The sequence below is a fragment of the Anoplophora glabripennis genome, unplaced genomic scaffold (genome assembly GCF_000390285.2).
Source record: "Anoplophora glabripennis isolate ALB-LARVAE unplaced genomic scaffold, Agla_2.0 scaffold255, whole genome shotgun sequence".
Lineage (NCBI taxonomy): Eukaryota > Metazoa > Arthropoda > Insecta > Coleoptera > Cerambycidae > Anoplophora > Anoplophora glabripennis.
The window spans coordinates 439,598-466,258 of NW_019417249.1; the positions used below are offsets into that span (position 1 = coordinate 439,598).

The 26,661-nt window shown below is 33.3% G+C and overlaps 1 protein-coding gene across 1 annotated transcript in view; it reads right to left on the reverse strand.

Moving 5' to 3' along the window:
• Positions 1 to 26,661, reverse strand: part of LOC108905918 (potassium voltage-gated channel subfamily H member 6) — a 306,966-nt gene that overhangs the window by 156,171 nt on the left and 124,134 nt on the right. The window contains exons 4-7 of the mRNA XM_023456077.1: positions 22,835 to 22,979; positions 20,600 to 20,839; positions 16,952 to 17,052; positions 11,224 to 11,372 (exon numbers count right to left, since the gene is read on the reverse strand). Coding sequence (XP_023311845.1) covers positions 11,224 to 11,372; positions 16,952 to 17,052; positions 20,600 to 20,839; positions 22,835 to 22,979 — 635 coding nt within the window. The remainder of the gene's footprint in view (positions 1 to 11,223; positions 11,373 to 16,951; positions 17,053 to 20,599; positions 20,840 to 22,834; positions 22,980 to 26,661) is intronic.

Sequence of the window (26,661 nt, forward strand, 5' to 3'; positions counted from 1 at the left end):
TAACTTTTTCCCGTTTATTTCCACGAGAAAACAGTAAAGTACTTTTTTTTTCGTTTTCAAAAGACCTACAAAACTGGTTCTCGAGCGTCAAAAAATATTGATTAAATCAAAAGTTATTTACAGAAGAAATTTATTTATGAGTTTTGAATTAAACATTTATAAACTGCGTTATTACCAGAACGTTTTGGCATCGCATCCTCTCATTCCTTATCACTGTCTAATAACTCACACGAAATCTGGATTCGGTAATTTCAATAGTTTACAAGTTATGGCCTTATAAACAAATTAACTAATTATTATTAGTCTGAACGATCCCGCGCATCTTCCACAACCACACTGATTTTTTTCATGGTAGATTTCAGAATAATACATTGAAATCTATCATTTTTTTGTTTAATTTTAAATTTGCAACCTGGATTTTTTTTTATTTTTTAGCCTTAGTTGTAAAATGAAATATACGACGCACGAACGTGATATAACTAGCGTTCAAATAAAAACGTGGTCAAGTTGGTTCTGAAAATTTGGACGTAGGGCGTAGCGTATAGCAAATGAACTTAAGCGTCATCTGTCAAAGCGCTATATCGCCGCTATCAATTTGAATATTTTCGTTTTAAAAAGCGTTTAAAATGGTGTTTTCTCAAGAACAAAAAAAAAGTGTTTATCATAGAGTCCTACTTTAGAAATGGACGCGAGATTGATGGAATATGGTAGTATTCTATTGAGGAATGTTTCATAGAATTTCAAAATCAATTTCCCGGCGTTGTTGAGTACAAAATTTTTCAAAGTGCAGTTCAACGTCGTGTTAATGTTTTTCGTGAAACGGGCAGTGTAACAAGAAAAGAAGGAAGCGGCCGACCTAAAAAGCGGACTGAAGAATTAAAAGAAAATGTCCAACAAATAATGGAAAATGCGCCAAGAACTTCTGTACGTGTTTTATCACAAATGGTGGGAGTATCAGTCGGTACCTGCCACACAGTGTTAAAAAAAGATTTGCGTTTGTTCTCCTATCGTTTAATTTGTCAGCAAGAACTTCATGAAGTTGATTTTCCGCGACGGGCTGTATTTTGTGAATGGTTTTTAAACATCTACGGTGAATTTCATAATATCACCTTTTTTCTGATGAAGCCTGGTTTCATTTAAGTGGTTACGTAAACTCACAGAATGAGAATGTGGTCTTCTGAAAAACCAGATAACTTTTTTGTCGAGGGCCCTCTACACGCTCAAAAAATTGGAGTTTGGTGTGCTCTCAATCGAAGGAGGATTTATGGACCTATTTTTTTTAATGGTACTCTTACTGCGCAAAGGTATAGAGAAGAAATTATCGCTCCTTTTGTTAACCAGCTGGAAGAAAACGAAATTACAAACTTTTACTTTCAACAAGATGGCGCAAGGGCACATACGGCAGGCGAGACGATGAATATGTTGAGGGAAGTTTTCCAAAATCGACTAATAAGTCTCAATGCTGAATATGAATTTCCACCGAGGTCATGTGATATTACGCCGTGTGATTTCTTTTTGTGGCATTACCTTAAAAACACTATTTTTGAACTGCCTATTACTGATTTAAACCATCTGCAGGCTCGATTTATAGACAAGATTCGTGAAATTAACAATACCCGGAGCATCTTAGAAAATGTCTTTAATTCTTTGAGGAACAGGTGTGAAAAGTGCTTGGAACAAGGAGGGGGACACTTTCAGCAGCTGCTTTAATTTATTGTTATAACAAGGAGGGGGACACTCCGCAGCTCCTTTAATTGTTTGTTATTGTTATCACGATTATTCTTTAAAATAAAGCTATATAGTCATTAACGTTATTGAAACTGACAGCTGCTATACAGTTCGTTGACTAATGAGGTTAAGTTGGTCGCTATAAGCTACTCCCTACGTCCAATGTGTCAGAACTTCGACCACGTTTTTATTTGAACGCTCGTTAGTTATATATTATGAAGAGAGCTTTAAGTTAAAACAAAAATATCAAGATTCGTTGGGGAAGCGAACGACAGCGAGTCCGAAGAAAATATTCATAGTCCTGCCGTAAAATAAGCGAAATTCGCTTGAAAATAATATATTTGACAGTGTTCAACTCCGTTGTTTTTCAACAAATCTTGACGATTTTTTTTAACTTAAAGCTCTTTTCATAAGCTTTCAGAATATGTAATAATATATAACTATATCACGCTCGTGTGTCGTATATTTCATTTTGCAACTAAGGCTAAAAATAAAATAAATTCCAGGTTGCAAATTTGAAACTAAATTAAAAAATGATATATTTCAATGTATTATTATGAAATCTACCATGAAAAAAATCAGTGCGATTGTGGAAGATCCCTGGGATCGACCAGACTAATAATTAGTTAATTTGTTTGTAAGGCCATAACTTGTAAACTATTTAACTTACCGCTTCCAGATTTCGTGAGTTTTTAGATAGTGATAAGGAATGAGAGGATGCGATGCCAAAACGTTCTGGTTATAATAACTCAGTTTATAAATGTTTAATTCAAAAGCCATAAATAAACTTCTTTTGTTTATAACTTTTGATCTAATCAATATTTTTTGACGCTCGGGGGCTAGTTTTGCAGGTCTTTTGAAGACGAAAAAAAAGTACTCTACGGTTTTCTCGTAGAAATGAACGGAAAAAAGTTATACGCGAAAAACGTGAATTTACGTAAAAATTATACAACTAATCACCCCGTAAACAGTCTGCTCCCCATTTTTATGACTGTGGAAACTAATATGTTATTGTACATAATATTTAGCATAAACTCAGCTTGCCGAAACAAAAAGTCGCGTCCAACTCTATATTTCCTGGCCTATAAAAATACTTACATCGAGATACTAAGTTTATTAATAACTGGAATTTTTCATTTATTTTAGCCTACGCCGAAATATTACTTTATTATTTACGTGAAAACAGTTGTAATGTTTTCATCGATACAACTTCAGTGGAGGAATGAAAATCGAAAAATACACTTTGGTCTTTTTTGGCTGTCTACATAGAAATAATGCTAAAAACCAAACCAAATTTATAAAAAACAATGAATGTTTCGCTTCGGAGATATAAAAAAATTGTGTTTTAAACAGAACATCCTGTATATCAGTTGTTTTTTGGATTCCTTTATTTTTTCTGATTCCAGTGAACGTGTAAGTCATATATTTGTTCCGATAGTTTGTATAATATTTTCGTTTGTTTATTTCATCTTACACACAGTCAAGATTGCCATGGAACCATTGCGTGGGTGCGTTTTCCGCTGTTACATTTACTAAACAAATCTTTAAATTCTCTATTAAATAGAAATATTTTGTTATAAAAGGTGCTTAATAATACCTGCATCCTATTCTACGTAAAGGACATATTCCAATCATGTATTTTATAATGTCCTGTTATTCACCGCATTGCCGTTCAATATTATCTTCCTTAAGTAATAAAAATTATTATATCATTCTTTGTTTATTTTATCTTTAAGAATCCTCCATAAAACCACGTGGGGATCAAATTTTTCTTCTTGCGGATCATAAAATTGTCCCTTCATAAGAAAACTAATTAAAAAATGTCCTTTGTCCAGAACACATCGGGGTTACTATAAAAAAACCATCCATAGAATAGCATTTTTTTCTTGACTTTTTAAAAAACATATTATTAGCTGTTATATTTTTATTCCATTTTAAATATATTCAACTAATTCAAACCAATACAAAAATTTGTTCTAAAAAATCTTGTCAAATGAAGTCAAATAATGATCTTGGATATCAAAAATCAAGGTATACAAAAGATATCCAACTGTTGATATTATGGGAAATACTTTTGTATTGTCGTTTTGAAAATATAATTTTTTCCTTCTCTTTATACTATACACCAAAATGATGGACAAAATTCACTTTTTTTCCAATCGCTGAAACAGGTCAATTAGTAAATAGAAATTTTCACATAACCCACATTTTTTTAATAGAACGCTACATATTTTATAGTACAAATAGATAGCCCTTCTGAAGACTAACTCAGCAATATAAAGTTATACCTATTTTTTGTCATATTGTTCTATGAATATTTATTAAATTCAATGTCAAGGAGTGATGAAACAATCCCAAGTAAAATATGGAAACAAAACGATATTTCTGCAGTCAAAAGTCACTACATGCCTCAGTTTTTGAATCCATCAACTTGAAACTTCGTGAAGCTTACTCAGGTCAATAGCCAAAATCAAATACTTCCCCTCTCTTTATCTCTGAAACTATTCATAGGATCACTTTGGGCCCATGACAACTTTTGATCAGAAAGTCAACAACTATAACATACTGCAATTTGAGCAAAATCGACTGGGACCCATTTTCCATTGATTGTGTGCGGGTTTTTTAACTAGATTTTTGATTTTTGAAAATTTGTCAGATTTAATGAAATTTTATTTCAATTATTGTATTATAAAGCAAATATAAGAGATTTGGTGTAGACAATGTGTACAGGTCAAGTTCTGACACTGGTTAGTAGACTACATGGTACCAGAGTGGACGTTCGACCCCACTACAGGCGGACTCCGCGAGGAGTCTGCAGTGATGTTCGTATCGATATTGGAAATTTAGTCTCTTTGAAAAACGCCCATTTCGTTGTTGTGTCCGTGTCCGAGGAGTTGTTGAGTTGAAACTTATTTTTATTAGTGTCGACGCTAAGGTCTTGTTGCAGTTGCAGTTTCGTAAAATTCGGAGTTCACTTTCCGAAAATCCTAAACCACCTCTTACTACGATGTCGAGTCAGTTTCGCTCCTCATTGCCTACGCTGTCAACATCGTGTGGCTTTTGGCAGCTATCCAAGCCTTGTAGAGGAATTTCAGGAAAATTTCGAAACTGAGGTTTTCGACTGAGCCTCATTTCCCTGAATTTTTTATTCGAGCACTTTCTACGAGGAATATTTTGCTTTTTGTAGGTGTTTCTCATTAGCAATTCGGCAGTTTCTAATTGAAACTTATGAACAAAAGTGAATAGATGTGGTGGATCTATTCAATGGCCAACTAGATTTTCCAACATAAATAAGTATGTTTTAATTTAAAGTTAATTTTAAAGACATAAACGTGTACAGAAAAAAAGTATGCTTTTTTCTTAATGCCCTGTGTATTTAAGCGCGATGCCACAGCTTCATAGACCAAAATAAATCAATGAGAGCTTCGTTTCTATAATATACGTACGTGAAAAGAGATAGAACAGCGCATACATAGAATCTAATAGGAAGATATATTTCAAATTATTAAAATAAACATAAGGGTTTAGGTATATTTTCGGATCGTACATAAAACACAAGCAATTACCAGACATAAAATCTAGAATTATGTTGAATGTGTGCAACTGATTAACGTATTTATGTGTGTGCCTATACAAAATAAATCTTCTTTAAAACAGACGGAAGGTCTCTATCCCACATAAAAAAGAAACGTGTGTGATCAATCAGTGGAGAGATTGTCGATATTTCATTAAATCTACGTCGTTCTGTTAAATATAAAAGATGTGTTGCAAAGTGAACAGGATTTTTTAAGAATAAGAACAACAAAACCGATTTATTTTGTTCAAAATAGTCCCTTTCCGACTCAATACAGAGATTTGCTGGGTCTAAAAGCATGTCAATGGGTGTTTTAGATAGTCGGACATGATGTCCTTCAGGATGTCGGTACAAGCCTTTTGGATGGTTTGTACATCCACAAATAGTCCGGGTGAATCAGTTTTTTTTTTTTCAAAAATCGGGCCTAACTCGAATTTTATGGGCTTAAAATTAAGTAAAAAATACACAGAATAAAATCCTAAACTTGTGTATTTGTAGAGGTCGAGCGTCATATTGTTTATAATAAAAGAAGAAAATAATAATTGCTCCTTTTTTCAGTTTTTGGCTTATATCTCCGAAAATAAGCTTCTAATCGACATGAGGATGGAAAAAGTGATCAGTAGGTACTCTAATAATTTTTCTGATAATTTTCTTCAATTGATTTTTGTTTTAAAATACGTAAAAAGACCTTCTTAATTTTCAAAATATCGAAAGCATAATGAAATGACAAAATAAAACGTGAAAAGTCAATAAAAATTTATTTTTTTGGGTCCGGCGATGACTTTCACAGACTTTTGATTGCACCATTCGAGAGAGCGCAAAAAAATAAGTTGATTTAAAAAAAAGCATCCCAGTTGCTTCTTTTCTAAAAAAAAATTCAGCGCATAAAGGAAGTCTTCTACTTCACAACAAGCACAAGTTTATTACAAAATATTAAATAGAATAGCCAGAATACTGTTTTTTAAGAAAAAAAATTATCTCGAATACTATTGGTCGGATCGAGACGTTTTTTTTTTAATTCATGTTTTTTTCAAGCATTATTTGATGTAATTGGTTTGTAATCTGTATATTAAAAAACCCTAGGACCCCAGTTACCGTTTTTTTTTGGTTTTTTATTAATAACTTTTTTAATTTGCAACTTAAAAATTTACGCAAACTTGAAACAATGTAATTACCTTTCGATCCTTTTTTACCGCATCTTGACTTGGGCAGAAGATATACGCGCTCGCGTTTTCAACTTTATAATTTTGCAATAGGCCGCCATTTTGAAATTGGTGGTCCGGATTGCGGGATTTGTTGAGCATCCCAACAGTTATCTTTTCCTGTAGTTTCATCAATTTTCAGTCAAATTTCTTCTTTTTATTTAATGCTGAAAATTTTGCACATTTTTTTCTTTACCGCTAATTTTGCAATGAAAAAAGAATTTGTGAGCTTTCGCAAAAGCCTATCCTGGCAAATTCCTCAGGAACAAAATCGATAAGTATACCTCATGTCGATTAGAGGCTTACTTTCGGAGATATAAGTGAACATAAGCAACAATCTTTTTTCTTTTGTTGTAAACAATATGACACTCGACCTCTACAAATACACAAATTTAGACTTTAATTCTGTGTATTTTTTACTTAATTTTAAGCCCATAAAATTCGAAAAGGCCCGATTTTTGAAACAGGCATCTGTTTGGTCTAATTCGCCCGGATTAAAAACCCTTTTCTTTCAAAGGCAAATGAATTTTCCGAAAAGATAAAAGTCGCAGTTTGCCAAATTAGTCGAATATGGGGAATGGTTAACAGTTAAAATGCTATTTTTAGTAAAAAAAAACGACCACAAGTAGCGATCGATGAGATGGCGTATTATCGTGTAACACTTGTTTATTTTTAAAGTATTGTAATAATACGAATCAATATATATTTTATTATGAAATGAAAACTATAGCGGTTGCTTTGAATCAAGCCTCAGCTGTTCACACGGAATGTGCCAGCCAATTGTTTATTTGCCCTTGAGATAATGTAACGACAGAACAGTAACTTTGATATTTGTTTCATACACCCTCTTAATTTCTGGCAAATTACCCGGCTGTTGTCGAGATAACTGCTTTGTGATGACCCATGTATGAAAGGTAACAATACCAACAATAACATCTATTTTACAATCGCGAAACAAACGTTTACTTCCAACAAAAAATAAAGAAAAAATCGAAGCACGCCTATTTCTTTCAAATTTGGAAAAAATTTTAATTGTGAAACACAATTTTTTGATATATTACACGAAAAAGCACTTAATACCTAAAATATATTTGAACTAAATTTTTTGACCAAGCAGGATGTTTTCCCAAAATGCCAATTTCTTATTTTATTTTTTTATTTCAGCTCAAAAACTTATTGTTGCCATTTAATGTTAAGACCATCTGGAACACCCTGTTCATATTATTTATTTAACAATTAATTAACAAAAGGTAAATCAGTATAATAATTTATACACCCATTTTTGTTTATTTATAGAATTGTATAAAAAAATTAATATTTTAACAGTTAACAGTAAACACGAATTAGGAATAGTCAGTTGTCCAAATCTAAGGTGAATTTACAGGAGCTCTACGGATCCATCAAGGAATGTGATTCAACGTCGACCTTTACACATTGCAGTTCAATAACCAGCAAATTGATTGACTTCAAAAATGACAAAATTAAAAAAAAACATAGGAGTAGAAATTCTGTTTACAGAGCGCCACTGTTGCTTGTAGTGGACTGTTGTAGGTTGTAGGAACAAGATATTCCCTAAACATAAGTTTAATCAGTTTTGCAATCTTTGTTTCCTTTATCTTTTCGAGCATCTTTGGAAAAACGATGAATGAAGGGTTATTTATGCCGCGGTATGTATAAAAAATTGTTTGCTACCAAAAAAGCCAAGAAAAACAATTGTCAAGTTGACAAATACACGAAAACCAACACGAAAAACACTTCTCTAGAATTTTTATAATAAATATTAATCTTCCGACTAAGTTTGAAAACCTCAACGCCCATTATATCGAGGCAATTAGATATTTATACGCAGCCATTGACCCCATTCTAAAATTCCTCTTATTTGTGTCACAGCCAACTAGACCTCATTTTAATAGTACCGATAAATTAAGCTATCACAGCTAACTACCTCTTAGAATGTCAAAGCAACAGACTATATCTGGACCACATTCAAAGGCAGCTATGTCACATCGCATAACTTAATATACAGGGTGTACTGATATAATTTAAATTTAGCAATTATTCGTGATAAAATTCTGTGTCCATATTGTGAATATGGCGTGTAACTGGGTAAAGGTTCCAAATTTAGGCAAATGTAAACAAAAAAATCGGGTGTTCTAAATTTGGCATAACGTCATTCTTAGTTTTTTTAATGGCGGGTTTATTCTTATCGAAAAAATATAATTATTGAAGGATTAGTAAAGTTTGAAGTGAATTTTTCTCTTGATTATTTAAGCTAAACTCTCAATTTTTGAAAAATATGAGTTAAAGTCACGTTAATGCCTCTGTTATAGAAAACTTTCTAATTTTTTTTTTGTACTGGACCAAGTCCAGGAAATCTGGACCAAGTCCAGGAAATCTGGACCATCTATAATCGTGAATAACAAATGAGGCTCGAATAATTTGACAATCATACAACTACAACAGAACACTCATTGGTCATAAAATATTAAACACATAACTTATCTGTTATTAGTATTTATGCAAAGTACCATTTTAAATGTTGCGGTCAATTTAGGAATCATAATATTTGTGTGTTCGTTTCTGAAAGATTGGTCTGTTTACTGTGATTACAATTTTCTATATAACCATCCATCCAGTAATGTTACTGAATTTCTGTGAAAATAGTCGCCCGTAAATTCTGTTTGGTAGGGTAATTTTAGTTATGTAGCTATTTTGCAAGAAACATTTCCTATTGAATGCATTCCAACAGATTGAGCAGTACATGTATTGTTTACAGTATGAATAATTTATGATGTGTGATGTGCTAAATATTTTCTATATAATCCTCAACTACATTTGACGACAACGACAAATATTCTGAGTATTTGTTTTTACATTAGGAATGTTTATTCTTACATTCTACATCATCTACGGTCATTTTTACTAATTGGTCATGTTTACAAAGGATTAAATTGTCAAAATTTTGAAAGCAACCACTAAAAATGATCGAAATTACTTTCATGTCGAGAAAATCATGATTCGGAGGTTCTATTAAAGAATTGTTTGCTTCTAGTCCATTAAAAAATTTGGGGTACTTTGCTTTACATCCCACAGACTTTTTTCTTTAGAAAAGGCATTAATTTTGGAAATTTGCTAGCATTAATGTTCCTCTTGTTTTAAGCATTGAATACAGTCTCCAAACACTTGGTGACTTAAGTATGAATATTTATATTTATAGTAATTGTACAGTTATTACATTTAGCAACATTTATAAAATCTGGATAATTATTCTCCTCGCGTTTACTAATTGTCACATTTTTCTCAAAATGATTTGACTGGTCCATTTCAGTCATCGGAGGCTCAACATCATCTGACTGATCCATTAAAACAGCATGATGCGACGCGACGTACTACTAGAACCTGGAATTGAAGTGTCATTTCATTTTTGTTACATAAACCGTCAGCAATATAACTTTCTGCAATTGTGGCTGATTTCCACCCACCATGTCTTTTGATTGCTAATATATCAACTCCTATATTAGCCAGTAACGTTGCCGATGTTCTTCGGAATGAATGGCCTGTATATGTTTCAGGATGTTCTAGTTTCAAAAAATCATATTAGGAATCATAGAAAGGGTATTCTTGCCGACTGGTTGGATGTAACATCTACCTGCTTGATATCGCATAAAAAAGCGTGAAATTTCAGTTTTAATTTCCAATCTAATCTCGATATATTTCTTGAGAATTTTTAGGTGAGAAACAGAACCCAAACGAGAAGTAATTATTGTAAATGTACGTGACATTTTTAGAAATTCTCTCAGCTTGGGGTATTTTGATATATTCAAAGTTTTCCTCTATGAAAATAGTTGACTTAATCATTGAGTATTCAATCCACAAACCACTATCCACTAGATCCACTAAAAATTCGCAGGCAGCATTTGCTGCCGTTTCTATTTGAAAATCACCCATTTAGAAATAATTATTCAAAACCAGCAAAATTGCAACTTTTATGTAGCTTTGTTTATACTTAAACACCTTAGAAACGACAAAATCCAAACAACCAAGGCGACTTTGCAAGATTTCGAATAATGTCAAAATGAATTGATTGATGTCAAAAAATAAAACCTAATATTTTTTTCATGAACCATAAATAACTGTGGGAGCAGATAAAATGTTATACATCACGCAGCAGTTAAGTATAATTTATCAGTCTCGGACTTTATTGCCAGCCCTCGCTCCGCTCGGTCGCAAAATCGTCCTCGACTGGTAAATAATACTAACCTCCTTATTTATGGTGTAAATAATTATTGCCTGCTTATGTCACTTTACCGATTTGTTTCTTCCTTTCCGATCTAGATAAGCAACAACGCACTTTCTGAGCTAAGTGATCGGAAAGGAACATTTTCTGGAGTGCCAACACGAAAAAGTTTAAAAACATCAAGGAATATAGGTGCGCTAAATTCATAATTTGAGCTATCTTTAGTAATTACCGAAGTACCAACACCAAAGCGTCGAATGAGAGACATTCTGCATACAGAAGAAGCTCTTTGGTACCCGTTGTTAGTAAATATACATCAATTTACTTGTTAGTGACTTCAATTTTCAATAATTTGGTTCAATATGACGATCCACGTACAAAAAAACCTTCGCTTAAACGGTAACGGCAAAGAACTTAATATAAAAAAGAAAAGAAAAAAAGACATACTGTTATAAATAGTACCAAATTCTTGAAACACCTACTTGTGGACAAACCTTTTGCTTCAGGGAATCTGTGGGGTTGGACAGGCTGGGACTTCTTCTGTCGTTGGACTGTTGGGCAGTTCTGTACCTCTGAAGATCGCTCTCGGACGATACGTTGGGGAACTGTTTGCTGAGGTGGGGCTTGTTGGCTGGAAAATTGAAACGCAAGTGTAAGTTTTAACTGGTGGTTAAGCACAAAGCTCGAAGACGTCTTTCAATATCTCTTAATGACGAGAAATCTCGCTTTGGTAGGGATTAACATTATGTATAACTGTAGAAATCGACTGAAAATAACTGCTTATTACCACATTATTCGCCAGCCTTTAGATCTTTTTTAAACCAAAGCTTTTCGAATCCCGATTTATAAATTTTAACCCATTTTGTCAGAAAATAACGGAGTTGTCAATAAAAATACCCTTAGCACCCTGCTCCTTGAAAAAGGGGAGCCCAAATGAATAATGGCATAATGAAAGTCCCATTTCGCCCAAGAAATCCGTAGTTAACTGCTCAATCTATTAATTTGGTACACCCTGTATGAAAAATAAAAATCGATTTTTTTTTATTGCTAAAAACTGCATAAATCCATTAAGCAATAGGGACTTTAGTAAAACTGTTTTTAAGATTGTATTAGATTATTATTTTTAGTTGTGGATTTTTCGACATAAAAAAATTGTAGACAGGTTGTCTCAAGAAGAATATACGCAGTCATTGATTTTTTTAATGGAACACCCTGCATATTATGCAATTTTTGAATTGTACGGTAAATTCTGAACACTTTTTATATAACATACCATAACTCCAAAATCAGCGGTTTTAGTGACGTTTGAAAACTGATATTTTGAAATACACACAAGTAATTAAATCAAATGTTTAAATTGAACAACCTTCCACATTTTTTTTAAAAGACAACAAAAACTTTATCTGAAAGAAAACGTTTTTCTTCGTATTAATCGTAAAATTTTGATGTAGTATTTTGTGGAAATAAAAACCAAACTATCACCGGCGTTTAGTTTGTCAGTATCATTTTGTCAGTTTTACGTTTCATTTTAAAAATGCATTTATCTGAAAAAGAACGTATTGAATTGAATGATAATTGGTTTTGGAAACAGAGTGCTTACTCAACAAGAAGTGTGTAATTCATTTAATGTAATTCATCCTGATCGACCTCCAATTATTAGATCTACTATCAGCAAAATTGAATTGAAATTTGAGTACGACCACGTTACCTAAAGGAAGACCAGCAGAAATATCAGAAGATTCTAAACTAGACATTTTACTAGAAACTGTAAATAATCTCCATGTAGCCGTTAGGACAATCTTCAAGAATTGTAATTTGTCATCGGGATCTGTGTCACAAATACTCCGAAAAAAAAAACGTATCAACCTTATAAGGCTCAATTGATACATGAACTATTAGAAGACGATTTTGACCGAAGAACGCAGTTTTGGGAGCAGAAAATTGAGATGAAACATCAAAACTTAGATTTCATCCGAAAGATTATTTTTCTGATGAGGCTACTTTTGCTTTAAAATAACACGTAAATAGACAAAGCTGCAGGTATTGGGGAACTGAAAAACCTCATTGGACACAACTCTGTCACACACAGCATCGTCAAAAAATAAATGTTTGAGCAAGTATTGTCGAAAACAGAATTCTTGGACCTTATATTTTTAAAGAAAATTTAAATGAAGAACGCTACTTAGACTTTCTTCAGTTTGAACTCATCCCCGCTTTAGCTGTTGCGTTTCCTAATTCTTTTCTATTCAGGCTTTAAATTGACTAGATTCCAATGTGTTGTAAAACAACAGACGGTAACAAAATGTCTCATTTGCAAATCAAATTTTTTTAAGTCGTTTAAGTATATGCGCTTCTTTAATTGTACGTTTAATGCTTTGTACATAAAACCTGTTATTGTTTATTTGAATTTATCCGAATTCTCACCCGTAAATTTAGTTTCCCAATTGAACAATTGCTGATTCAAGGATAGTAATTAACTTTGCAGAAATCTGATATGTTTTGATTGAAAACACAGGAAGTTTACAAAAATTTAACCGTTTGGCAGACATTCAGCCTCAATCAAGTCCGAGGATTATGATTTCTATTTATAAGATTTGATGAGACATTGTGCTCAAACCGTAAGTTTTTTTATAGGTTATAGCATTCGTTATGGATGTTCTGTTGATTTAGACAAACAAATGTAAATAAAAAAGCCTTTTTGAAAAGCAGTTAAAAAATCAGTAGGTACTATACATGGTGTCGAAAAATTGTTGGCAAAACAACTTCGTTTTTTCTATTCGAAGAAGAAAGGAGGACACTTTGACGGGTCGATTATTTATTTGATGAAGGTATACTTCGATCAAATGATGATATTACACCCACACCTCATCGAAACTTAAATGCAAAGTTTCTGAAAAATCTTGTTATCTAATGTATTGGAAAATCTATTTGCGAAACATCGTTGGATATGGGCAAACATCCCTACAAGATTAAGAAAAGAGAATACTGTAGTGAAAATGCCGTCTTTTTTGAAATCCTGCTAGGAACAGCTATTTTCGAACAAATTAAAAAAGATACAACGTCCACAAATAACATATAACGAAGAAGACTGAAAATTAATAATAGCAGTAATTTTTGCATTTTAAATTAATATTGATATTTTTACTTTTGCTGTTTAGTAAACTAATCATTGTTTATTTGTTTGTGGTCTTGTTGATAAATTGTTGTGAATTTTGTGAACGGTTTCAAGAGATTGACATTTTTGTGAAATATATTGGAATTTTGACGATTTTGAAGTACCATATACATATTATCGATAATTTTACCAAAGTTTGCACGAATGAAAAGTTAGTTAAAATTTATCCATGATTTTGATTTATTTATATCTCATGTCACTGTCACCATCACATTGCCACATCGTACTTCTATATGAGAGAATTGTTTTCATCTATAAATGCAAACATTGAACATTTTACTTCAGACAATACACAGAAATAAATTTAGTTTCGCAAGAAATCACGTGTTAGGATCGACCACTTCAATGAAGAAAATTGCTAAAGGAAAATCTTAAAATATTGTCCTAGTAATATGGGAGTAAAGACGGACTTATTGGTGAAAACAATGGTTCAGATTTAAAAAGATGTTGGACGTAAAATGTTACAAAATAAACAGAAAGTTCATGGGCTTTCGTCTGTAAGGAATCTAAAAATCTTGCAGCGTTTTGACGATCTTCAAAAGGAAATTTTTCATGTCATGCCCTGAGCAAGTCTTTCGAGGATTTGAAGTAACTAGCAAACTGATTTTTTTAAAGGAAAAAGGTACAAGATAGAGAAAGTACCGACAGAATTGAATACAACCTCATATTTTCTAAAATAAAGTCAAAGTGGTAGCCGCAAATTAACTGAGACTAAATGGACTATAAGGAACATTTCTAAATGATTCAATCTTTTTCTTTATTTTAGATTCTACAAAAGTTTTGTTAGGACAAGGTGTAAATACCTATACGATACAAATTGACTATTTCTTACACAAAATCCAGAATGGCAATATATCGTACAAAGATATTCCAGTTTATAGGATTCAAATCTCGAAGTGGCTTATGCAAATAAATGAACGACAAAAGTTTAATTTCGCAGATCGCTTTCCTCGAGCATCTACTGTTAAGTCATTTAGCAAAGGCTTGGGTAAACGAAAATCAATTAACAAAAATAACACGCCAGAGAGGTGTCAATTCAATAAAACTTTACTTACAACTAAAGAGTTTTGTGATGAACTAGTACAGAAAATGAGAAACTGTGACAAGAGTTTTGTGTTTCTTTCAAACTCAACTTCAAGCAACATAACTTCATTTGGTTAAAGGCTACAATAATAAATTGTCATGTCTTTGTTCAAACGTCAAATTTGACCGATGAATATAATTTTCAGTACCAAATTCAGAGGTTGCAAGCATTATTGCCAAATGATTTTTCACAACGGTTACTTTTCTGTCAATGGAGACTTTATAAAAGAGCTGAGGATCCTTTGTTTCTAAATCGCAATTTTTTTAACACCATAAAAAATTTAACTATCAACGGTCATATGAAAACCGCCATGCAACAAGAGAAGTCAATTATCAACATCAGTTGTCATTAAGATTCTATTAAGATTAGATGGCAATATATTCCGTGAGTTTACTGAAACCCAACTTCTTCATTAAATATAAAAAAATTTATTTCACAACGTTTTGTGGCAATTATTTCTTTTGGAGTTGTCCGAAACGACTTTTCTTAGTAAAATTAAAAAGAAAAAATCGTTTTCTAATTAAACTTTAAGGACTTATTTTGAGGGCGTTGGAAAAAACATAGTGGTTATTTCCACTTTTTTTTTTCTCAATAAATTCATCTACGACTTTGGCGATAATCTGTTCAACCATGTGAATTGCTTACTACTATTTAAATTTGAAAATCAACATGCTTCAAATACAAATTAGTCTGTTTAATTTACGTAACTTTTCAAATTTTAATATTTTTTTCTATTGTCAAAAAATATATGTTTTGTATTCAACTATAAACAATCATTTGTACGTAAAGTATGTTATTTTGCACACTACTGCAGTCAGTAAGGCGATAAGACATTATCTCAAAAAAATAAGCACTTACTATTTAGATAGAATTCTTTAACAATTGAATTCTATGACCCTCTGTCTGTCAGTGCGACTGAATAGTCGTTCATCATGAGAAATTAAAGTTTTTCACAGTAGTGCACACAAAACGTTACACACTAGTGTTAGAAAGTTAGATTTTCAGTACTGTATGGTGTGGGTATATAATATTAGTATTTTACTTGCATTCTGACATCAAAATATAAAAAATTTTGTTTACACTAGTGTATGAAATATGTACTTTACGACTTAGACTTAATGTAATTTAATTAAAATATAAACAATTTAGCTTTTCACACCAGTGTGCTACACATTTACACGATGTGCATGAGCAAAATTAGTGCTTCCTGTCGTCGTAACATTAAAATATACAGATTTGTTATTGACACTAATGTATAAAATATTTTTGACACTAGTGTACAAAATATTCTCGACACTAGTGTATATTTTTGATAGTAGTGTATACAAATATTTGTGACACTAGTATATTTTTATTAGTGTATATTTTTATTAGTTCATATGTTTATTAGTGTATATGTTTATTAGTATATATTTTGTATTAGTGTATATTTTTTATTAGTGCATATTTTTATTAGTGTATATTTTTATTAGTGTATATTTTTTATTAGTGTATATTTTTTATTAGCGTATATTTTTTACACTAGTGTATATAATACACAAGTGAATAAAATATTTTTTGACACTAGTGTATCAACTTAGTTTTTTACATTAATGCGTAAAATATTTAGACACTAGTGCGGAAATGTTACATTTTACATAACTTATAGCAATTGTAAAGTAGATAGTTGATTTTTTTTATTTTCTTAGAAAACTTTTACAGTTTCTGCCACTAAGGTGGTCTTTCTTTGTTGCAATTAACAACGTCAAAGTATTAAACAGCTACTATTTCTGAAGTTGCATGTTTTTCTTTTCAGTGTACAGACATGTTTCACAAATGTAAAGATCTACTACAGTCGCTCTTCTCAAAATGTGATGCTTTACGGAATTCTTTCGAGGTTTTAGGATGTAATCACATTTCAGTGGTGAGGTTGTGATGCTTCTGTAGGATGTGCAGTCGTACCAACACTTACAAAGGGTGACTGTTGGATATCCCGTCCTAAAGCACTGTCTTCTGGCGATGGCGTCCAGACTTGTGGCGTGCGACACACGGTTTTGCGTGATATGGGGTTGCCTGAAACAGAGATAAAATAATCTGTTAACGTTTTGTAAGATAATTTTTTTTTATACAGGGTGGGCCATTAGTGTTAGAAAGTAAAACAACCCCCTTGTTACTCATAATACAGAAAAAAAAGTTTATATGACAGTTATACAGAATCAAGATACCTAAACTACAAAATTAATTTGATACATACAGGGTGATTAGTAAAAACGGGACACGTCAAATATTACATTTCTTAAATGGAACACCCTGTATATTTTTACACATATGGATTTCTGAGAAAGTTCAATATATGGCAATATACACAGATTATCATTTTGGTGGGGAGTTGCCAAGTTATGTAGAAAATTCTTCGAATTTTGGAAAAAACATGACCTCGAAGACTTTATTAACTTTCAACAACTGAGTTGAAAATGTTCAAAATTGTTATGGGATGATGAAAAGAGGCAGTTAATTGAAATAATTTGGACCGTACATAACAAAATAGGTTACTTCCTAAATAAAGTAAATGACAACCGCAAAAATAGAACATCACTAGTGGATATTTTCTGAATAAAAATGACCATGAAAATACCAAGTTTTCAAAATTTATTCAAGAAATGTTCGTCGTCTTAATTTCAATTTCTGTGTTTTGAGTATTGATATTAGTGCACAACAGAGGTAATATCACATTCGCTAGATGAAAATGATACCTAAATAACGATTTATCTAGAGAATTATAGGTATAGATAAAAGACAACGTAATTATATTTTATCTACTAGATGTTATCTAGACAAAATAAAAACCATGTTTATTTAGACATCTAGAGAATTATTTGGATGAGACAAAACACAATAATATTTCTAGGTAAGACAATAAATAATCGCGCTTTTTCTTGAGAATCATACAGGGTGTTAAAAAAAAGTGTAAAATATTTCAGGAGGTAATAGTATGAACCAAAATAAGCAGAAAAGTCTTAATAAACATAGGTCCCTAAAGTAACGGTTGCGGAGATATGGACTACTATTCGTTTTTATTTTATTAGGAATAAACCGACAAAGGAAGCTTTTAACAAACAAAAAACAAAGTTACAGAAGATGTTCAAAGTGCCCTCCGTCCATTTCCAAGCAGGCACGACATCTTCGTCTCAACGATATTCGAACTCTTTCGAAAACACCCTCCTTGGTTTGGATTTCTTGACACTTTTGATTAATCCGTAGCTGCAGCTCTTCCAGGCTATTTACAGGAGTACCATACACTAATGTCTTCAAATATCCCCAAACAAAGAAATCTAGAGGGTTCAGATCAGGCGATCTTGGAGGCCATAAAACAGGTCCGGCCCTTCCTACCCATCTATGTGGAAAAGTTTGGTGTAAATGCTCTCTAACGGCCATGGAAAAATGAGCTGGAGCACCATCATGCTGGAACCACATTTGTTGCCTCTGATTCAAAGGAATGTCTTCCAAAAACTCATACAGTGTGTTCTGCAGAAAGTTGAGGTAAGCAGCGCCTGTTAATCGGTTTGGTAAAACAACAGGACCTAGAAACCTGTCACCTACAATACCCATCCAAATGTTTAATGAAAAACGTGCCTGATGTCCAGATTCTATTAGAGCATGAGGATTTTCGTCGGCCCAAATATGCGTATTGTGAAAATTAAACACTCCATTTCTTGTGAACCCGGCCTCATCAGTAAAAAGAATGTTTGCAAGAAAACGAGGGTCTTCAGCATCATGACGTAGAAACCAGCGGCAAAAAACCAAACGTGCTTGATGATCATTTATTGGATTTAAGGCCTGTACTCGTTGCACATGGTATGGATAAAGCAGTTGCTCGTGAAGGATTCTCCAAACAAGAGGACCACTAATTCCTACCTCGGCTGATATTCTCCGCACACTCGTACCTGGATTCTGCTCTACCAGTGCTAGAATTTCTTCTTCTGCTCTAGGAGTGGATACCGACCTTGGTCTTCCGGATAAATGGCACTGTTTGCTCAAGGAACCGGTATCACGCAATCTTTGGTGAATTCTTCCAAACATGCGTTGTGAAGGAATCTGGCGATTTGGATAAGCGTCAACATAAAGACGTCGCGCTTCGGTGGCGTTCCCATTAGCACGACCATACATGAAATGCATGTCTGTTAATTCTGCGTTAGAGTAACCAGCCATAGCGAAAGAAAACTTGTGCACTGAGAACAACTGTCAAATACGTACTGTTTATTTCACTAAACATCAACCAACTATTATAAGAAAATACACAACGTTTTTGCAAAATAAAAAAAGGGGCTAAAAAACATAAAACATTTCATATCTCCGCAACCGTTACTTTGCGGACCCATGTTCATTGAGACTTTTCTGCATATTTTGGTTCATACTATTACCTCCTTAAATATTTTATACTCCTTTTTTAACACCATGTATAGTCAAGATAATCCAGATATGTTAAAAATAACCATACATTATCTAGAATTATTAGCTTCAACTAGATAAAGTTATAAACAAAAGATAATCGCGTTTTATCTAGAGAATCATGTATACAAAAGGAAAGGTAGTTGTATTTTATTTAGAATATCATCCAGATAAGATAAAAGTAATCATATTTTACCTAGAGAGTCACATGGGTAAGACAGAAGATAATAATATTTCCGGAAGATAAAAGATAACCACGTTTTGTCGTGAGAGAGTTTACACGATAAAAAGATGACCCATCCTTTTTGCACTCTTCCAAGGAGATCAATGTGGTCCTGATAATATGAAGGACATAAAATACAATATATATCAAAATACTGAGTGACAAAGAATTAAAGAATATAACAGCATAATTGCTGATATTTTTTACGGATATGTGGAGTAAATGTCATTTTGCTATCCAACAAAATTACCAGATCTGAGGTAGTAGATACTTTTTACATTAAAAGTTAATGTTTTCCACTTACATTTTGTGATATTCAAACAGAGGTAGTTTTGCTGCACTCATTTATTGTGTGAACAGCTTTTAGAAATAATATTGCACCGAGATTTATTACATTTCTTAAATCGTTTATAAACAGGAAGAATGAAACAGGCCTTAAATGACAACTTTGAGGAACTTTGGAAGTAAGTTGAATTTCTTTGGAGGTATAACCTTGCTAGATAATAAATCGCTTTCGAATCGCGAGGAAACTTTTGCACCACTGAAGCAAACCATTCTAAAACTATATAACACTAATTTTTAAAAAATTAAAAGATATTCACTCGGGATTGGGAGCTTTTTGAAATTCAGTATAGACCGAATATACTTGAATGCCATTTTCTAACGAACTAGTAATAAAATTTGAATAACACAAGAGACTTTATAGTTAAAATATTATCAGTACCAGTACTCTTATTGTTGTTAAAAGAACTCTGAATGAGAAAAACAGATACTAATGTCTTCGACGAACAAAGAAAGCGGTAAAGGGCCCAGATACGACCCCTGTGGTGTACCTGTTGTGATTTTAACACAATCTGAAGCAGAATTAGTAGCTTTGACACATCTCGACATTTGATAGATATGATCTTCATAGTCATAACCTCAAAATCCCTTCGCCCACGACCTTACCTGTTGCTGTGGTTGTTGCCGTTGCCGCCGCTGGAAAGGACGCCCGGCCTCGTCCGCTCGACGCTCTCGCCGCGCTCGAACGACGCCTGGTGGCTGGCCGGCGCACTATGCGATATCGTCAACGCCGTGTAGTCCTTCTGTTGGACGGGCGTCGGTGTCGCGACGTGCGTCGCTGCCGCTGGGGCTTCTGTCCTCGACGCCCAGGTCTGCTCCAGGATGGGAGAGTTCAGCGTCAAAGGGCTGGAAAGCGCAGGAAAATTAGATGGTGCTTTTCTGGCGAAGGGTGTTTGGGGTCGAGAATAAATTAAGTAGATTCACCTTTCTATAAGTTTTATCAAGATTATGATTATATGGACGAAAAATTGAAAAAAAACTTTATAGAGCTTTTATAAAAAAAAACTGTTACGTCATTGTCTGCAGCATTTCAACTTCTAATCTAATTTGTGGATGTTGTGTAGGTTGCACCCCTCAAAGTCGCTCCCGACTACGGCACTGCCTGAGCCGCGTGACTGACGCAGCACTTAGAAAGGCCGCGTTCAGAAATAATTAACAACGCCATTACATCAAAGTAATATACCGTGTTCTCCTCTGGGAAATTACTTCTTTGCGGTTCTGTGGCAGAAAATTTATTTTTTATATCTCATTTCCCACGACATCTGTTCCCTTTCCACCTTACATCCGCTGCGAGAGCGTTCTTAGAGTCGCAATAAGTACCAATTAGTCGTATAACAATAAGGTTGTTATTTATAGCGCTGTGGAGGAAGATTTCTCCTATTTTAAAAATTTTACTCAGTGGCGCATCGAATACAGCTCTATTGAAAAAGTTATATGTACGAGGTTAGGGACAAGCTTCTGAACAGAGCGTAAACAATCAATATTTACACCAACAGGCAGGCGAAAGACGATAAGCTCGTGGCAGATCGAATCTAGACTGGTATGGAGTTATTTTGATGCTTTGCTAAGGTTAGAAAGTCTAAATGATGACATCTCACCTTGATTAAAGGTCCATAAGGAACATCGGGACAAGGAGGAAGCTGATAAAATGGCTAGATGAATCCAGACCATCGCAGGAATCGACGGGAGATCTATCTCAGATCAATGAGGATCGCCGGACCTTGGAAATATCTGAGTAATACTAATCTAGTAGAAGGTAGCCTTTGTAGGTTTACCAGAAGGAAGAAAAAGGTTAAAACATAAGGGAGGCAGAGAGGAAACCTCGTGGAAGCTCGATGTGGAAACTCATATCTTTCCTCAAAGCGCTAGACTCCAAAATATCTTATCCAGGAATTAATTCCTTCAAAACTTGAAACTCTCAAGGCTCTGGGCGAAGAATTTATTGAAACTGGAACAGGAAACTGTCGAGTTTCTCTTAAGTGAAAATTTTTGTGAGTTATCTCTACTAGAAGAAATTGGAGATCTTGGTTACTGAGATTTGGATGACTAGAGCTTGCAAAAAGGGACATCTCAAAGAGAACGGTGAACCAGGCTTGGATCAAATGATCTGGCAGCAGATTTGATCCATACAAGTCTCCAAGGGCTGACGCTATGTTTCGGATATTGCTGCAGCAATATTTTTTTTGGAAAAGGAAGTCATGGTTGTCAAGGTCGGTAGGTACATCCAGTTGTTGATAGATAACAAATTCTCTGATTTTCATTTTGACGAGCTTGTAGAACGTGATGCAGCCTTTGCTGGAAAATATTCGATTAGAAGCAGAAGCTGCATCTTTGAAATTACTTCCGCTAAAATCAAAAGAGACCTACGCCAAGGAATATTCGTTATTCAAAGCTTGGAAGATAGAAAATGCGGTACAAACAAACTCCCAAGAAGTTTCGTGGCGTATTTTTTACAATTTGTGGAAAATATTCGCAGACAGCTACTTTCTTAGTAGTTTTGGAGGTTGAAAACGCGACAAAGCACCTGAATGATATGTCTAAGGTTCTCCTCAACAGAAAGTCAAGACTGGAAAGAACATTTTGAACGACAACAATGATTGCCGCCTTTACTACTGTTTGTTTTACGGTTACTGCTGATTATAATTGAAAAAATATAGGCGCAATGAAATTTTGATATTAAAATTCATTATACGAATTCATTTGATAAGATTTTTAGGAACATTTTTTGAAATCAATTCGAATTGGCTTAAAATACTTGAAAAGTAAAGTAAAAAAATATAAAAAGTCAATAAAAACCAATTAATTTTTGAAGGTAAAATTTAATATTTAAATATAGCGTACCATTTCTCCAACGTGTCTTCTTCCTCCTCTTCCGCTGCAGTGACGTCACTGGGCGGAGTCAGGTAACCAGCTAGTCTTAGTCCTCTGCCCCTTATGTTGGATCCTAACCTCAAACTCTGCCGGAATGACGCCCGTGCTCTGTCAACTTAAAAAACAAATTATTATTTACTGATACAGTGAAATATAAATAATTTTACGATACTCCATTTAGTAATATTTATTTTTCAAATTTCAAAATCTTATTTAATAATAACACAGCCACACAGAAAAAAAAAAGTTGTCTGGAATTTTCATGCGACTTATCTTGTCCGTAGTATTTTTGCCTCCTGATCACGAATCCAGTGTCAGAATTGAGCTATCACATCACAGGAATTTCCTAACCTCAAAAAACAGGTCAAAAATAGCAAAAATTCACGAAAAAGTGCTAGGAAAAGTAAAAAAAAATTTTTTTTATTCAAATATTCATTTATATGATTAAGGAGATTCGCGCCAAATTCGGTATACGGGGGTTTTCGGGGTCACTGATCACGAATCCAAGCTCAGATTTACAAAATTCGTTTTCAAAAATTTAATCAATTACCCATGTACCTACTTCAAGAAAGTTAAAACATGATTGGGTACTCAGGTTATAAAGTAAACAAAAATATTACAAAATAAATTTCGCAATTCTGACCTCAAATTCGTAATCAGCGACCCCGAAAACCCCCGTATTCCAAATTTGACGCAAATGTGTTATTTTTTGAAAATTTGGTCGGCCATATTGGATCCGCCATCTTGAATTTTACAAGATTGACCTCGGATCCGTGGTCAGCGACTCCGAAAACACCCGGATACCAAATTTGGCGCGAATCTGTTACTTTTTGAAAATTCGTCATATCTGACCTTAATCGACCTGTTTTTCTGAGGTTAGAAAAAGACCCATAAATTCTGACTGAAATTCACGTTCGGCGGGGTCTTAACCACATAAATGAACATTTGAATATAGAAAAAAATATATTTTTCTATTTTAACCAACACTTTTTCGTGAATTTTTGCAATTTTTAACCTGTTTTTGAGGTTAGGAAATTCCTGTGATGTGATAGCTCAATTCTGACACCGGATTCGTGATCAGGAGGCTAAAGTATTACGAATAACATATGTTGCACGAAAAGTACAGACAACTTTTTTATATTTACAGGAAATTGATCAATTGGTCATTATAATAAATTGACCAATTTATTCATAAAATTTAAGGCAACTTTTGGAATGGAAATCCATGCTAATGCAAACCACAATCAGAAACTAACGTAATTGCAATAAAAAACACATGTATATTTCTATTATTTAAAAAGAAATGTCACAATTGCAGAACGTATCTAAAATTAACATTAAATAAATGCTAAAAGTCTCTAAAATTGTCTCCAAAATTCCTTGGCCAATTTATAGAAGCTAGAGAATTTAACACAATATTTGTATTCCATGTACACATACAATTTGGCCAATTTCTTGCTCAATTCCTTGGATAAAAAATTAATAAATATAAAATGGGTTTTATTTTGGACTTTTAAAATATTTTAATAAATTGTTCCTTAGAAAATACGCAGATATATTTTCACGCCAATAGAAAGTGATTTTTTGTTTCATGTAAAACAATAAGATTTTCGTTGCCGACTATCAGAAATATTTCTGTGAACAATAGCAGCATTGATCCGTATCGCTGGTTGTAATGTAAAGATTTGCATAATATAACATTATGCACGTATTCCATACGTGTATGAATAATACATTGTTGCGTACATATAATAGAAGTGTTTTCAATGTAAAACTACAGGAAGTAGAAGTATGGAATAAAATGAGCACTTGCAGTAAAAACATTTGTTATATTCTACTCTAAAATTCCCTACATCAGGAAGTATTGGCTTTATAATTAATAATACAATCCTGAGGAGCTATTCAGGACATATTCGGTGTCTATATTCCTATAATCGGACTTAATTAGACGCTCTAGCGACTGCTGACAGAAAATGAGGTGTTCTATACGATATTCTTCAGTTGACATTGGTATGACCTTGGAAAATGAGCCGAGGGTCAAAGCAAGGTCACCATCGAATTTGTAATTCGAAAACCTTGCTAGAAACATTTTGCACTACAATTCTTGTCCAGTTATTCAGAGAAAAACGACTTTGACCTTCAAAATTACCTTCAAGGACATTCTTGTAAAATTTTCCGAACTTAATTTGGTGCTCTGTCGATTGCTAGCATAAAAATAAGGTGTACCACTTAATATTTTCAAGATGACTTGGATTGACCTCGAATCTTAATGTCAAAGTCAGATTCAAGGTCACTAGCATATTGGTTTCTTGTTATCCTACAACTTTTATCTAAAACTTCTTTTATAGGTCTCAATCTTGATAAGTTGTCGGGCCTTGCGTCTTTTTGGGACACCCTGTATGGTTTAGACAGCTTTACAGTTTATTGTGTACAACATGACGACATGTAATAGTTTTGTTGTGAAAAAATTAGCAACAAACAGATCAAATTTAAAATAAATGTATGTATACATAAAATAGCATCAATTGTATACGTCTATCATTTATCATGAAAAATTAATTTGACCTTCAAATGATCTTCAAGGACATCCTGGAAAATTTTTTTTGGTTTCAGAATCTTGGCGCTGTATCAGTTGCTGGCATAAAAAGTGTATTTCATTTGATATTAGTTGACGTTAGCTTGACCTTGGGGCTTGTGGTAAAGGTCAAATTCAAGTAAGTCACCATGTAATTTGTCATTTGTGCAAGAACATACGGAAACAAATTTCAGACACCACATTCGGACATAACATTTGGAGCTGGCATAAAAAATAATGTAATAATTTTCAGGTTGACCTTTGTTTGACCTTGACAATTAAGGCCAAGGTTAAATTCAAGGTCACCAGCCTGGTTTTTTGATATTCCACAACTTTTATCTGATACGACGACAGGACTCAATTTTGAAAAGTTAGTGGTTGCTTCAAATATTTTTGTAAGAGATTGTAAGGTAAAAAAATTGAAGGTGGCTAGAATATTATGTGAATATCAATGTACACATTTAAGATTCACCTAGTACCTAGTAAAATAGTCACTGAATACTCTATGCTGAAAAAATACGATGGCGCTACTTAAATATAACTTGTATGAAACAAAAACTAGGTTGTTTTAATAATGTCGGATATCGAACTCAACTAAACCGACACCAACAACTCATTTATAAATAATCCGGACACATAAATAAGTTGAACGATTTTTAAAATATCTGCATAGTTAAAATACTATAAAAAAAAATGATGGAAAACAAGTTGTCTACTGAATTATGAGAATACAAGCCAGATACAATAAATTTCATCTTTAAAATGATTTTGTTTTTCCAACGTTAAAAATAACGGGACAAAATCTAATTTCTAAAGTCAAAACAGCGCATTAACAAAAAGTTAAGTTCAGAAAAAATTACGGTTAATTTTTAAAAGCTTCTGAATTAGTTATCATTTGGATTGTATGCTGAAATCACAGGTAGGAGATGTTATAAAAAGAAACATGTTACACAGATGTCTTGAAATACTACAACCTTAGATTTCTACTTAGTTGGTCTCCATTGTTTTTTAAAAAGGATTGTAACTGTCACACAAGGTATTGACATTGCATCCCTCAGCAAAAAACCTGGATTATTTACCGTCACGTCACACTGACAGAGTAAGCAGATACGTATCGAATAAATTGATCGATGCGAAGCTTCAGATGTACATGTATCGATCTCTAGTAATATCCTAAATTAAATTTCAATTGATTATTCCATTTGAAAGTTATAAACAAAAT